Source organism: Megascapheus bottae, chromosome 3 (genome assembly GCF_031878675.1).
Source record: "Megascapheus bottae isolate mThoBot1 chromosome 3, mThoBot2.hap1, whole genome shotgun sequence".
Taxonomy (NCBI): domain Eukaryota; kingdom Metazoa; phylum Chordata; class Mammalia; order Rodentia; family Geomyidae; genus Megascapheus; species Megascapheus bottae.
This window is the reverse complement of record NC_143511.1, coordinates 19,124,476-19,140,970: the sequence shown is the minus strand read 5'-3', so window position 1 is coordinate 19,140,970 and position 16,495 is coordinate 19,124,476. Positions and strand designations below refer to the sequence as shown.

At 38.3% G+C, this 16,495-nt stretch overlaps 1 protein-coding gene across 1 annotated transcript in view; it reads right to left on the bottom strand.

Annotated features, from left to right (window-relative positions):
* The window catches only part of Prune2 (prune homolog 2 with BCH domain), a 177,258-nt gene that overhangs the window by 7,478 nt on the left and 153,285 nt on the right, over window positions 1-16,495 (bottom strand). Inside the window, exons 16-18 of the mRNA XM_090329289.1 lie at window positions 15,801-15,887; window positions 6,554-6,652; window positions 2,812-2,850 (exon numbers count right to left, since the gene is read on the bottom strand). Coding sequence (XP_090185415.1) covers window positions 2,812-2,850; window positions 6,554-6,652; window positions 15,801-15,887 — 225 coding nt within the window. The remainder of the gene's footprint in view (window positions 1-2,811; window positions 2,851-6,553; window positions 6,653-15,800; window positions 15,888-16,495) is intronic.

Here is a 16,495-nt window from a genome sequence, read left to right as displayed (position 1 = left end):
ATAACTTCCTAATCTCATTAAGACATATTGCCTAAAACAATAAGTTTGTAAGAAACTGAAGGAGGCCTTTCTCTCTAGGCATCTCAAAGTACAAGTCACTGTGCCTGCAGATAAATGTTGAAGGGATTCCTCATATGGGCATATGGTTCCTTGATGGTTAATGTCTTCCTTTCATAACTGCTTATTTGTTATAGCTGAGTTAGAAATTAACAAGGATTCGTTAGAACAAAAAGATTGTTGATCTGAGTGGATGTCAGTTTTCTTGAAAGGAAGAAAATAAGAATACAGTAATAGAAAACCATGCTAATCCTAGGATTTCTAAGGAAAATCTTTCCTTTTCTTTCTTTCTTTTTTTTCCTTTTCTTCTAATACAAAAGATCTATATTGCTGGGCACAGGTAGCTCATGCTTGTAATCCTAGCAACTTAAGAGGCTAATATCTGAGGATCAGGGTTCAAAGCTAGCCACGGACAGAAAAGCCTGTGAGACTCATATCTCTAACCATCAGAAAACTGGAAGTGACATTGTAGCTCAAAGTGGTAGAGTGCTAGCTTTGAGTGCTAAAGCTCAGCGCTCAGGGCCTGAGTTCAAGCACCATGACTGACAAATAAATAAATAAATAAACAAATGGTGTCCATTATTGACAAATAATTCCATAGGTTACCTGCAATAAGAAAAGAATCATAAGGGGCTGCAAGTTTGGGCTAGTGGTAGAGTGCTTGCCTAGCATGCACAAAGACCCAGGTTTGATTCCTCGGTACCACATACATAGAAAAAATGTCAGAAGTGGTGCAGTGGCTCAAGTGGCAGAGATCCAGCCTTGAGAGAACCCAAAGACAAAGCTCATGCCCTGAGCCCAAGCCCAGGACTGGCCACAAAAAAAAAAAAAAAAAAAAGAATCACAGGGCTGGGAGTTTAGCCTAGTGGTAGAGTGCTTGCTGTAGCAATCATGAAGACCTGGGTTTGATTCCTAGCTACCATATACATACAGAAAAGCCAGAAATGGTTTTGTGGCTCAAGTGGTAGAGCTCTAGCCTTGAGAAAGCCCAAGGACAGCGCCCAGGCTCTGAGTTCAAGGCCCAGGACTGGCAAAACAAAACAACAACAAAAAAAGAAAGTTGTCTAAATAGGTCATTTCAACGAACAATTGGTATCTGTAATGAATCAGGAAAACTTCACTGTTTACAGTGTATTTATTTAGAATTTTCAGCCATTTGGACAATGCCCAGACATTCTGCTTTTGCAAGACCTATTGAAATTAATATTGTAAATGACATTTAAAATGGGAAGAAGCTTAGTATACTTGACAGTTCCCAATAGCATTTGTGTACACTTAAATTTAGTGTCAGCAAATGTCTCTGGACCTTCAAAATAGAAAGCGGAAAAGGAAATAGCTAAGTTCTCTTTCAGAACAATTCTAGCCTGACATTCTCATGTTGGAGATTAGCTTGCAGATTTATGTCCAGAGTCAGGCAAATACTTTCTGTTCAGTGGGAAAGATAACCCAGTATTTCAGCTTATTGTCCTACTGGACATTAGCCAGGTTTATATCTACCCCAAAAATCTTACCTAAGCATCTTCAGATAAAGATTTAAGTTATGTTGCTTTCTGTGGGTTTGGCTATTAACTGTCAAATCACGATCCAAAAATATCACGTAAGAAATCCCAGAAATAAGCAACGCATAATTTAAAATAACTTTTATTGCAATATATTATTACAATTACTCGGCTTTGTTATCAGTTGTTATTGTTAATCTCCTACTCTGTCTAACTTTTACATTTTATCTTGGGTATGTATATTCAAGACAAGGCACAATGTACACAGGATTTGGTACTCTCTGGTTTGAGGCATCTATGGAATGTTTTACAAATCCTCTGGTGTACAGAGAGAGAGAAAGGGAGGGAGAGAGAGACTGCTAGAAATCTATTTTCTCAAATGCTATTCAAATTGACTGGTTGGGTCTCTCCTGAAATAATTCATCGGATATATCATGGACATGTGTTCTTTCTCTTATGACTTTGGGGACCATTCCTACCTCAACAATAGTCAATTGTGACTAGTTTTGCACTATCAAAATAACTTTAAAATTCTTAAGTTTAGCAATATTTACTCGTCATTTAAAAATTAGATGTTTCAGAACAGTCAATGCCATAACACTGACTCTATGAAAATCTTCCTAATTTTACCCACTCTTTTTTTTTTTTTTTTTTTTTTTTTTGCCAGTCCTGGGCTTGAGCTCAGGGCCTGAGCACTGTCCTTGGACTTTCTCAAGGCTAGAGCTCTACTACTTGAGCCTCAGCACCACTTCCAGCTTTTTTTTCTATGTATGTGGTACCAAGGAATCGAATCCGGGTCTTCGTGCATGCTAGGCAAGCACTTTAACCACTAGGCCAAACTCCAGGCCCAATTTTACCCACTCTTATTTCTCCTCATAAAAAGAAATTAGTGAGTCTCTGTTGTCTCAGTTTATGAAGACATGATCTGGATGGTATCCTCTGTGTGGCAGGACATTGGATATGTTGTTATTTACAATTGTGTGTGTATATGAATATATATACATACACATATGTACATCTATATAATTAAATAGTGACAAGTGCTTTCCTCTAGCTAACAAAGATTGAGGGGAACTAGATTAGAGTAAAAATAAGAGAGATTACATTTACCACCGCAGAAAAGGGATTTTTTTTAAAAAGCAGTACAATATGATCAATAGGCAAGAATAAAACACCAGGCATGCAGAGTCTCCCATTTCATTCCTAAAATGCAAGCCAACATCATACCAGCTGCTAAATGAATACCCAGTCTTACTTAGCTGCTTCAGATGCTTCCCTCAGTTCTTCATCCAGTCTGCATGAGCAAAAATCATCGGGGTAGAAAAGAAATACAAAAGAAGCAAGCAGAGCATGAGAGAGTCACTCAGCAAAGCAGAGCCAAACATAAGTGGTGCATAACACTTTGAAAAGCAATCCTTTGATGCACTAAGATACACTCGGCTAAATACAGTGTCATTTCCTGCCATCAAGTGTTCATGTGTGTTTGCTTTGCAAATGCCTTCACAAGGTAGATATAAAAGTTTCCAAGGGAACAGGAACATGCTGACTATTTGAGCCCAAAGCATCCACATCCATGTGTTGAGAACAGTTAAAATTAGCTTGCAGCCTGGGCCAAGTCAAGGTGGGATCTGGTTTAGTAGGTTTGAGTAGCAAATCAGGTTGACCTCAACAGCTTTACATGTAGGACAAAGACCAGAAGTGATATACAGAGGACTGACACAACACTCTCTTGTTCTGATAGCATGTTGAGGTCACCCAGGAATAAAACACTGGTAGATACACCCCCCACACACATACACACACATAGGGGGTCTAGCATGATTATAAATCTGGAGACTGTTTTTTACCTCACATTTCTCTTAAAAGATTTTTCTTCATCGTACCTTATAAAATAAAAAAATGGATGCCATGAGGAAAATGAACAAACATGTGGGCAATGACAGGTCAATGTTTTCAATGATAGTCACTCAAAGAGAAAGAGAACGACAGAAGCAGAGACAAAGAGATAGAGAGACAGAGACTCTCCAAATCACAATCCAATGAGCTCTGGGAGAAAACTTTTTATTAGATATACTCAATGATGTATAATTTGTAAATATACAGTCAATCCTCATTGTTTGTGGATTCCATATGTACATGTTTCCTGCTCACTGTGCAACACATTTTAGTCACTTGTGGCCATGTGCAAGATGACACTGAATTTGAGCTGGCCCTCTGCAGGTCACCAGCTAGCGTTACTTAAGGAAGTTCTCTAGGCCTTTTGGTCCATACTGTAAACAAATGTCCTTATTTAGTGATATGTATTCAGCATTTCTATGTTCTTTGTATTGGTCATTTTGCATAGTGCTGAAATGCTGCCTAATGATTTGGTTTTTTTGTTTGTTTTTGTTTTTGCTTTTACCTGTCCTAGGGCTTGAACTCAGGGCCTCGGTGCTATCCCTGAGCCTCTTGGTGCTCAAGGCTAGTGCTCTACCACTGTGTCACAGTGCCACTTCCAGCCTTTTCTGGGTAGTTTATTTGAGATGAGAGGCTCACGGACTTTCCTGCATGGATTGGCTTCAAAATGCAATCCTTATATCTCAGCCTCCTGAGTAGCTAGGATTACAGGCATGAGCCATTGGTGCCCAGCTTGCCTCTTAATTTTAAGAGAAAGAAGGCTGTGCATGTCTTACAATGAAAGTATATGTGAAGATAAGATTTGTTGGGGCTGGGAAGGAGGCTTATTAGTAGAGTACATGTCTAGCATGCATGAAGCCCTGGGTTCAATTCCTCAGTACCACATGCACAGAAAAATCTGGAAGTGGCACTATGGCTCGAGTGATAGAGTGTTAGCCTTGGGCAAAAGAATCTCAGGGATAGTGTCAGGCCCTGAGTTCAAGCCCCAGGACTGGCAAAAAAAAAAAATGTTTAGACAGAGTCTGATGCTATTCACTGCAAGGTCTGTGTTTATGGGCAACATTATTTACTGATAATTCTTGAAACAGAAATATGCAAAAGGATAGTAATATGCAGAGGAGATAATAAAAACATAAGCAGAAGCTAATAAGATCCTAATTCTGTATTTTCCCTAGGAAGTATAGTTTATCATTCACTAATTCAGGGTTCTCAGGAAGTTTATTTTTTAATGCAATTGCCACAAATACTGGGAACCCATAGAATCAATGATTATAAATCTGGTTCCAAAGTTTTGTATTATGGCAGCCCTTTAGTGACAGGGCTGATAGTTATAGCCCAACTGATCCTGGTTTTGAGAATCAGCTGTTTTGACTATTATTCAGTAACAGAAAGAAGTTATCACTTGTACCAATAGGAAAATGACAGAATGTGAACATTATGTGATGAGATCCAGTAATAGAAATGGCAGAAAGGACATCACTTGAAGATAGATTACAGAAGACACAAGAAAACGGATACCTATTGAGCTACACTCCTTCCTCCAGATGAAAATCACTACAGACCAAACTCTTCCTCTTGGAGTAGCTTGTCCCATGAGCACTGATGTGAAAAGGTGACTGAAAAGCAAGCCTAAGTATGTTTAACTTCTCAATTACTATTCCCCATGTTTTGGTGATTCTCCACCACAATATGGTCACGCATAATATGTTTAGAAGGCCAGCATGGAGCACGGAGGCCTCCAGAATGACTTCTGCAGATTCTCCTTCAGTCCTCAGGGCCATCTCATGAAATAAGAATCACCTCTCCATTTTACAGAGACAGAAGCTGAGCCTCTGAGAAGATTCATAGATTGAACTAAAATCAGTCTTTGAAAAGTAGGGGACAAGGTTCCAATCTAGTCACCTGTGAATTCTCTTTCATCTGTGGTCCTGATCACACTGAGGGAGGATTTCTGTTTACTGGGAAATGACAAGTGCTCATTCTGCTGGGAGAATGTCCTTGTTTTCTTTTGCAAAGTAAGAAGTGGGTGGCCATGTTAGTTTTCGTTGTTTTGTTTTTTTAAAGAGTAGGAGTGGATTCTGGAGATGGAACACACCTTTTCGGGGCAATACGCCAAAGCTGTGAGGTGTGTAACTAAGGGAACTTTAAAATGGGAGTTACTCTGAGATTTAAATGACACATACAGAGCTGCCCCTTCTGTGCTTGACAGAGTGTTTCTGTGTCTCTCCTTTTGGTTTTAGGATATTATTTTTTTAAGTCCTACTTGGGGAATCCACTTGATTATTTTGTAGAAGATATGAAAAACTCTGTGTGTGTGTGTGTGTGTGTGTGTGTGTGTGTGTGTGTGTGTGTGTGTGTTTCTATGAACTGATGGTAAAATCCTTTTCAATTCTAATCAAATAGAAAACAAGTGAATCAGACTCAGTAGGAGGAAAGAAAGCATAGTATGACAACACTGTCCTAGTTAGGAATGTTCTATGTTCATTCTGCTGTGTTCCTACTTGAACCTCCCAGCTCCTTTTTTTTTTAAAGGAACATAATCCAGATCTTCTGTACTCATGCTTACCTCTTCCAGGCAGCTGAATTACCCTGTACAACCTCCTAACCTGCCCTCCCACCACGGAGAGAGTATCTCACTAACCTGGAGGGAATCATGGGAAGAAAAAAATACAAACCAAAGATTTAGAAGAAAATAGAGACAAAATAATTTTCCAAGGGTTACACAGACAAATTACACAGAAGAATAAAACAAGAACCCTAAGTTGTCTGTGTCTTTCTGCAGAGTAGGGGCCCCAAGTAACAGATATGCTGGTTAACATTGAATAGATGTATGCTTTTTCCAAAGTAGAAGCAAAATTCAAGGTAACAATGAGGAAAGATGAATGATCCTAAGAGAACATTATATGAAAAGAAAAGCTGGGAAGAACAACTCAAACAGTAATCTTTAGATTGTAAAAAAATGAACTATATTTATTAGATATTTGATATTTGCTTTAAAAACAAGATGCCACATCCCCACTATTCCAGGAGTGAATTCTTTTGGGTTTTATCGCTCCAATATGTACTAGTCCTTACCAAATCTGCACAACCATGAGACTTACTTGACGATGCTCTCAGGAATGTGAATGCAATCCACAGGGATCAGCCCACGGAGTTCCGACAAGCTACTGACGTATTTGATTTTACTACTGAATTTTGAACTAAGGAAATAGGAGAAAGACAGAAAGAGAAGCTAATGTCACTGCTTTGTGATTGCTCTTGTTTTATTTTATTTGTAAATTAAATTTGTAGCCAGCTGCTGGTGATTCAAGCCTGTAATCCAGGTCCACTGTTCAAAGCCAGCCTGAGCAGGAAAAATCCATGAGACTCTTATCTCCAATTAAGCACCAAAAAAGCTAGAAGTGGTGCTGTGGCTCAAGTGCTAGAGCACTATTCTTGAATGAGAAGCTCGGGTACAGTGCCCAGGCCATGAATTCAAGCCCAAATGTTTTGAAGTATGTATAATATTTGTAGAAAGTCTAGATCAAACCAGTTAGTATTTGTACACACTACCTCACAAACTTTTTTGTGTTAGTAGACTTAAAAATCCGTGTGTGTGTGTGTGTGTGTGTGTGTGTGTGTGTGTGTGTGTGTGTGTGTGTCTCCTAGGGTTTGAGTTAAGGAGCAGGAGTTGTTCTCCTTCTCCTCTTCCCTCCTCCATCTCCCTCCTCCTCCTCTTCTCTCTTCTCCTCCTCCTCCTCTTCCCTTCTCTCCTCCTCCTCCTTCCTCCTTTTCCTCTTCCTCTCCCATCCTCCTCCTCCTTCTCCTCCTCCTTTTCCTCCTCCTCCTCCTCCTTTGCCTTTGCCTCCTCCTCTTCCTCCTCCTCCCCCCTCCTCCTCCTTCTAGCTAATAATCTACCACTTGAGTCACAACTCCATTTCTGAGTTTTTGGTAGTTAACTGAAGATTTAAGCCTCATGGACTTTCCTGCCTGGACTGGATTTAAAACTCAATCCTCAGATTTCAGCCTCCTGAGTAGCTAGGATTACAGACATCAGCATATATATATATTATATATATAATATATATATATATTATAGCCACCATGCTCTAATTGAAAGCATGTCTTGTCTCACTAAAAATTTTATAGCCTTTTAAAATCTCTTCAACATCATCCTCTAGCAATCATAATCATCCATGTACTTTCTACTCACATGTTCAAATCTTTTGGATTCCCATGTAGCTCTCCCTTTCCTACCCACAGGGATTGGTTCCAAGACCCTCACAGATGTTAAAATCCAAAGAGGCTCAAATTCTTTAAATAAAATAAATGGTCTAGTATATGCCAATAATTTTTTTATTGTTGGAATAATGTAAAGTTACATTTGCCAGGTAGTAGGTGCATTATTTGTCACACATTGATACCCCTTCTCATGTTTTTGTCCCCATTTCCTCCCCCAAACTCTTCTCAATTATTTTGCTTTCCTACTTTCCCTTTCCTATTTCAAATAAATAAATAAACATATATCCAATATTGCCAAGAATTTATATCTACCTTCCTATATACGCTAAGTCATCTGTAGATGACTTTTAACACTCCATTCAATTTAAATGCCCCATAAATACTGGTATGATATACTAGTTAAGGAATAATGACAAGAGAAATGCCTGTGCACGTTCAAATATAAATGTTTGTTGAATCTATAGATGTAGAACACATAGATGCAGAGGGCTGAGTTTGTAAGGAAAATCATGACATTTGACCCATCAATGCTTTCAGTGGTTTATATAAATTAACATTTTCTTATAACAGTCTAATAACAGTCCTCTTTTGGGGGAAAAAAACCTGTATTATTTCTGAACACTTTGTATCTTCTTAGCCACCCAGAAATCTTCAGAAATCTTGTCTGAGCTCCAGACCTTTAGGCACTACTCAGATAGCACTTGTTTTAAGAATAAAGACGCTAAGCTGGGAGCTGGGACCTCACCTGCAATATTCCAGCTACTCAGGAGGCAGAGATCTGAGGATCTCAAAGCCAGCCCAGGCGCAGGAAAGTCTGTGAGATTTGGATCTCCACTTAACCATCAAAAATCCAGAATTGGAAATGTGGTTCAATGAACACAGCACCAACCTTGAGCAAAAAAGCTAAAGGACAATGTTCAGGCCCTAAATTCAAGCCTTGGTACACACACACACACACACACACACACACAAACACACACACACATACACACACACACACACACACACACACACACACACACACGCGTGCGCATGCACATTTGAGACCTAAAGTCTCTGGGTTAAAAGTAAAAGATACTTGATAAACCAAGCAGATTCCAGATACACTCTGACACACTTTGCACACCTTTCACACTGCTTCCTGACACTCTGAGTAGTCACTTTCCCCTGACTTTTCTATATTTATAGTATTTTTTTTTTAGTTTTTAAGCTCTTTTAGTTGAAAAGTTCATTCCAGAAAGTCATTCAGAACTATGTTTCAATCATCAGATTTGAGTTCACAATTCGCCAAAGTTTTAGATGTGTATGGATGCAGACACAGCAAATTACTGATGAAACCTTTAAAAACCCATTTACTTTTTCTCTAGGGTACTGGTAATTATTGTGATTATTGTAATGATGGGAAGCCTTTCTGAGAGATGCATTTTATTCATATTTATGCAACTGAAAACCCAATTTTAGAAACATATTACTCCATGTGATATAGAGAATTTGCTTAAGGAGGTTGCCTTTTTGCATGATCTCAAAGTTGAGATCATGGGTTGAGCTGACCTCTGTACTAACAATACTGCCTGTGTGTGGTCAACTACTGTGTCTTTTAATCAGAAGCTTATTCAAGGTTTGTATCAATAGCTCTATCTTTAATATCTCACTTATGGTGTGCCTTGGGCCTATGGCCTGTGACTCATGAACAAACTTCCTGTCCATAGTTCAGTTCTATCCTGGCTAGAAGTAATAAGTCTATCCTGGTAAGTCCTGAGTCAATACACACTATTAATGTCGTTTCTTCCGGGAGTTTTAATTTTTTTTTTTTTACTTCAACTCAGGTTTGGAAAAAAAAAGCATGAATGAATTGAGAGGGAGTAAGAACTGGCACAAAAGAAACACTCCATTCATTTACTAGCACTTATAGTTCTCTAATGAAGCATTCTCTCTCTCTCTCTCTCTCTCTCTCTCTCTCTCTCTCTCTCTCTCTCTCTCTCTCTCACGTGTGTGTGTGTGTGTATTAGTCTTGGGGCTTGAATTCAGGGCCTTAGCACCTCTCTGTATCTCTGACCTTTTTTGCTAACTTGAGCCACAGCTCCTCTTCTATCTTTTTGGTGGTTAACTGGAGATGGTCTCACAGACTCTCCTGCTTCTGTTGGCTTTAAACCCTAATCTTCAGACTCCAGTCTCCTGAGTAACTAGAATTCAAGTGAGAGGCACAGTGATCAGCACTCTCTGGGTATTTCTACTAATCCTTTCCTTCTATCTGGATTCCTCTTCTTCCTAACTTTAGCTAGCCAATCCTAAGGACCTTTCAAAATTTACCTGGAATATTAACTCTCTCGAAACCTCTCTTGACACAGACCCTCAGTCTTTACTTTCCACGTTATCCTCAAACTTAACCTCACTTTGCATTATTACATTTCAAGTGCTCTAGTTACACCTGGCATGGTAATAGAAAAATTGCCTATCTATATTCATAGCTGGGTTTGAGGTCCCTGGGGACAGTAACTAAGCTGTAGAAGTTTTTACTCACTAGCATCTACCCCAGTAGTTGGTCACATAAGTAACTTATTTTTAAAAATCAACTTTCCATATACCTTCTTCATTAATGTCATCCTTTATCCATTAAAAAAATCTATTAGAATACTGGCCAACCGTCTACAACAACTCATCAAAACAATTATACACTATTATCAAACTGGATTCATCACAGGGAGGCAAAGCTGGTTCAACATACGCAAATCAATTAATATAATTCAACACATCAACAGGAGCAAGGACAAAAACCACATGATTGTCTCAATAGACGCGGAAAAGGCATTCGACAAGATCCAACACCCCTTTATGTTAAAAGCTCTGGAGAATCTAGGAATCCATGGAACATTCCTCAATGTAATAAAGGCTGTGTATGAGAAACCCACTGCTAGTATTACACTTAATGGTGAAAATCTAAAGCCATTCCCTCTAAAATCAGGAACGAGACAAGGATGCCCACTCTCTTCACTACTCTTTAACATAGTACTAGAATTCCTAGCCAGTGCAATAAGGCAAGAAGCAAGCATAAAGGGGATCCAAGTAGGGAAAGTAGAAATAAAACTATCCCTGTTTGCAGATGACATGATTCTGTATTTAAAGAATCCTATAGACTCTACTCCCAAGCTCCTTGAGCTGATTCAAAACTTTGGAAGAGTAGCAGGCTACAAAATCAACCCTCAAAAATCAACTGCCTTCCTTTACGCCAACAGTGAGAGGAACGAGGCCATAATCAGGAAAGAAACTCCTTTCACAATAGCCTCAAAGAAAATAAAGTACCTAGGAATTAGCTTAACTAAGAATGTAAAGGACCTTTTTGACGAAAACTTTAAAACCCTAAAAAAGGAAATTAAAGCAGAACTAAGGAAATGGAAAAACCTCCCATGCTCCTGGATTGGAAGAATCAACATTGTGAAAATGACAATCTTGCCAAGAGCTATCTACAAATTCAATGCAATACCCATCAATATCCCAATGTCATTCTTTAAAGAAATAGAAGAGGCAATCCAAAATTTCATATGGAATAATAAAAGACCCCATATAGCAAAAACACTTCTTAGCAGAAAGAAGAGCGCTGGAGGAATTTCAATTCCAAACTTTAGTCTCTATTACAGAGCTATAATTCTCAAAACAGCTTGGTACTGGCACAGGAACAGACCTGAAGACCAATGGAATAGAACTGAGGACCCAGATATTAAACCACAGACCTATGACCACCTAATCTTTGACAAGGGAGCCAAAAAAATAGAATGGAAGAAAGACAGCCTCTTCAACAAGTTGTGCTGGCAGAACTGGTTAAGCACCTGCAGAAAACTAAAGTTGGATCCTTCTTTGTCACCTTGCACTAGAATTAACTCCAAATGGATCAAAGACCTGGAGGTAAAAGCTGACACACTGAAAACTTTACAGGAAGGAATAGAGATACACTAGGCCTCCTTGGCACAGGCTGAAACTTTCTTAATAAGGACCAAGAATCACAACAAATCAGAGAAAGGCTGGATAAGTGGGACTGCATTAAACTGCAGAGCTTTTGTATGGCAAAGGACATAGCTAGTAAACTAATCAGGAAGCCTACAGAGTGGGAGAAGATCTTCACCAACCAAACAACGGACAAAGGCCTCATATCTAAAATATATCAACAACTCAAAAAATTGAATCACTCCAAAACTAACCTCCAAAGTAACAACCATCCCATTAAAAAATGGGCCAAAGACTTAAAGAGAGTCTTCTCTGAAGAAGAAACAAAAATGGCCTATAGACACATGAAGAAATGCTCAACATCTCTGGTCATAAAAGAAATGCAAATCAAAACAACTCTAAGATTCCACCTCACTCCAGTTAGAATGGCCAGGATCAGGAAAACGAATGACAACAGATGCTGGAGGGGATGTGGCCAGGAGGGATCACTACTACACTGTTGGTGGGAGTGCAAACTCGTTCAACCACTATGGAAAGCAGTGTGGCAGTGCCTCAAAAGGCTAAACATAGAACTCCCCTATGACCCAACAATTCCACTACTTGGCATTTACCCAACCATCCAGAAACAAGGACATACTAAATCCACTAGCACAACAATGTTCATTGCAGCACTATTCACCATAGCAAAGATATGGAACCAACCTAGATGTCCCTCAGTTGATGAGTGGATCAACAAGTTGTGGTATTTGTACACAATGGAATTCTATGCTGCTGTCAGAAAGAATGACATCGCCCCATTTGTTAGGAAATGGAAAGACTTAGAAAAAATCATATTAAGTGAAGTAAGCCAGACTCAAAGGAACTTAGGCTCAATGGTTTCCCTCATTTGTCATAATCAGTAGAAACCTTGGGCTCTACTAGCAGAGATTTGCAATAGAGCAAAATCTTGATACATAAGGCCATATAATGTGAAGCTAATTGAAAGGACCTCCAGGATATTGAAACAAAAGCCATATAATGAATGATTGTTGTCCTTAATGTACTATGTTGTCTCTCATCTCCTTTGCTGTCCCTTGGTTATCTCATATTGGTATAGTATCTCACTTTGTTATCTGATATATTGAATTTATTTGTATTTGGTTATTTGAAATTTGATAGGGAAGGGGGGAAAACCAAGACGGGTGGGGGGTGCGGGGGGGGGGGAAGGAAATGGGTACCAAGACATGTGAAAGGGTATCAATGTATGTGAATTAATGCACCTTCTATCTGGCAAATATCATGTAACCCTTTTACTAATTACAATAAAAAAAATAGAAAAAAAATCTATTAGAAGATCATAGAATACAATAATTATTTAACATATATGTTTTTTAACTGTGTACATTTTGTTTGTTTCTCAGTAAAGGTTGGACTTAGGGTATCAGGCTTGATAGAACAGTATTCTACCACTTGAGCCATGCCTGTAGGCCAATGCATGTTCTTTGGAAGGAGTGAGACAACTGGGTCCAGAACCTGAGTCCTTCATCAGTTAGCTCTGTTACCCCAGACCTAAGGGCAGGAGATAGCAAACTCCAGTCACAGGCCAATGCTCATTCCGGTATGTTATAATCCAGGGACTAAGAATAGATCCTAAATTTAAAAAAATTAGAAAGAGACTTTAAAAAATCAATCAAGAATATCTTGTGATTTGTAAAAACTATGGGAAATTCAATTTTAGTGTTTTGAAATAAAGTTTCATCAGAACACACTTATTTGTTTACATAGTCATGGTGTGTGTGTGTGTGTGTGTGTGTGTGTGTGTGCGTGCGCGCACGCGCGTGTGTATACATGACAGTCCTGGGGATTGAACTCAAGGCTTGGGCCCTGTATTTGAGCTTCTTATTTTCCTTTGGATTAGCACTCTTATCACTTGAGTCACAGCGCCACTTTCTGCTTTTTCAGTGTAGTTTGTTGAGTTTATTGGAGATAAGAGTCTTTTCTGCCTAGGCTGGCTTTGATCTGTGGTCCTCAGATCTTAGCCTCCTGAGTAGCTAAGGTTTCAGGTGTGAGCTATCAGTGCCAGATCTCTGAGGACCATACCACATATAATAAAGTCTAAAATGTTTTCTTTTGTTCCGTTATAGGTGATTTATTGTATTTTTGCAGTACTAGGAATGGGTAGAATCCAGGATTTTGCATATGCTAAACAAGCTCCGTACCAATGACCTACTATTTACCCTGTAAAAGTGCAAAATTGTAATCAATTTTTAAAATCTCAGAGTTAGGACTGTTCTATTACTTCTAAAAACCCTTTCATCAATGCTTCTGTGCCTCTTTGATCATATAAAATATTTATCATAATGAAAAAAGTTTTGGGCTGGGAGTTTGGCCTAGTGGTAGAGTGCTTGCCTAGCATGCACAAAGACCCGGGTTCGATTCCCCAGTACCACATACATAGAAAAAGGCAGAAGTAGTGCTGTGGCTCAAGTGGTAGAGTACTAGCCTTGAGAAAGCCCAAGGACAGTGCTCAGGCCTGAGTTTAAGCCCCAAGACTGGCAAAAAGAAAAAGAAAGAAAAAAGTTTTAAAAACATGATTATTAACCATCAATGGATGAATAAGCGTTAGCATTTGGAAGTGACATTATGGCTCTAGTGGTAGAGCTCTGTCTTGAGCTAAAGAGTTCAGGGACAGTGCCCAAGCCCAGAATTCAAGCCCCACAGTCAACAAAAAAAAAAGACAGAAAGAAAAGAAAAAAAGAAAAAAGTATTTAACATTAATGTTGTTTAACATTAACATTAGGCTTTTTTTTTTCCAAGTCCTGGCTTAAACTCAGGGCCTGAGCACTGTCCTAGGGCTTTCTCAAGGCTAGTGCTCTACCATTAGAGCCACAGAACCACTTCCAGCTTTTTTCTATGTAAGTGATACTGAAGAATCCAACCCCAGTCTTCGTGCATGCTAGGCAAACACTTTACTGCTAGGCCAAACTCCCAGCATAAGCTTTTTTTTTTTTTTTTTTTTTTTTATATCTTATCAATGCACATTGATTCCTACCCTCTTGTAAAAGTACTTTCTGCAGTTATCAAAACAAGTGGTTTTTGTTTTCAACTTACCACAATTCATATTTCTTCAAAAGAAATTTAACAGATTTTGGTAAATAGTTAATGTTTGTCAGAGGAAAAAGTATGGATTGAATCCTGTTATTTTATCATTGGAAATAGGGAATCAAAATCCTTCATAAACAGAACTGAATAATGAATAAAACAGGCAGAATCTGGAAGGTCCCATAAAATCTATAAGAAGAGAGAGAAAATATTTTTTTCCTTTTCTCTTTCTTTCTTTCTTTCTTTCTTTCTTTCTTCCTTCCTTCCTTCCTTCCTTCCTTCCTTCCTTCCTTCCTTCCTTTCTTTTTTTCTTTCTGCCACTTGTGGGGCTTGAGCTCAGGGCCTGAGCACTGTCTTTGGGCTTTCTCAAAGCTAGAGTTCTACCACTTGAGCCACAGAACCACTTTTGGCTTTTTTCTATGAATGTGGTACCGAGGAATTGAACCAGGTCTTTGTGCATGCTAGGCAAGCACTCTACTACTAGGCCAAACTCTCAGCCCCCAAAGAAAATATTTGTAAATTTAACTTTTTTTTTCCAGAAGTTATCAGAATTTTCCTTTGGAAACCATTAATATACTTGTGAGAGAAAAGTTTAAACTTATCTGTTTTGATGGTACATAGACTTTAACCTATTTTTAAATCTCTCTAGCTTTGAAATTCATTTAATTTCATTTAACTATTTTAAGTTGCTCTATTATCAGTCATTTCTCCTTTTTAAATTTCTAAAATACAAGTTTGTACAGTGCTTAATTCAAAATAAAGGATGGATAGAAGTTCAGGGGATTGCAATCAAGAATCTTCATGTTTGATCAAAATATAATTCTCAGTCTGGGCATCAGGGGCTCATACCTGTAATCCTAGCTACCTCAGAAGGTTGAGATTTGAGGATCAAGCTTTGAAGCCAGCCTGGGCTGGAAAGCTTATAAGACTCAACTCCACTAAACCACAAAAAGCTGGAAGTGGAGCTATGGCTCAAGTGATACAACGCTAGTGTAGTGCACAAAAGACCCCCCCGCCCCCGCGCTGTCTCTCTTGGTTTACAAGACAACTTGCATGTTTATAAAACCTGCTGTCATGCTTTCCCTTTTACCACACTTAGAACTGTACCTTATAAAAGGTCGTGTCACAGCTAGGATTGTTCTGATAAACCAGGAAGGATGGACAATGATGAATGATTTCAAATTCTTACGCAACCTATTTTGAAAAGAGAAAAATAATCAATACTGTTAAATCATTTTTAAGTGGGACTGAAAATATATACTCAAATAGAAATGGACATAGTTTTAGAAATTTCTAGAAAAGCTATTATTTTCTGATGGAAGGTATAAAATGGAATGATTTTTTAAAATTAGTTTGCAAGGCACAATTTGAAACTTGGATGATTCAAACCTCATTTTCCCATAGGAATAAATATGAATATATTTAAGACTATAATTATTAAATAATTATAATATGAGATTCAATAAATGACAACATATTAGAATATTATGTATTATATTATATAACATAATATTTATTAATATACAAGGGAGTTTCTAATATAACAGAGCAATACTTTTAGAGTTCATAAACTTATAATCATATCTTTACTTATGAATGCTTATCAATTTTTGTCAGTATTATCTTTCTTTTTTTGAAAATGGTACATTTCTTTTTTTCATATAATTTTTATTGTAATTAATAGAAGGGTTACATTACATTCACCAGATGGAAGGTGCATTACTTCACATACATTGATACCCTTTCTCATGTCTTGGTCCCCATTTCCCTCCCCCCCACCCCCACCCTCATCTTGTTTTCCC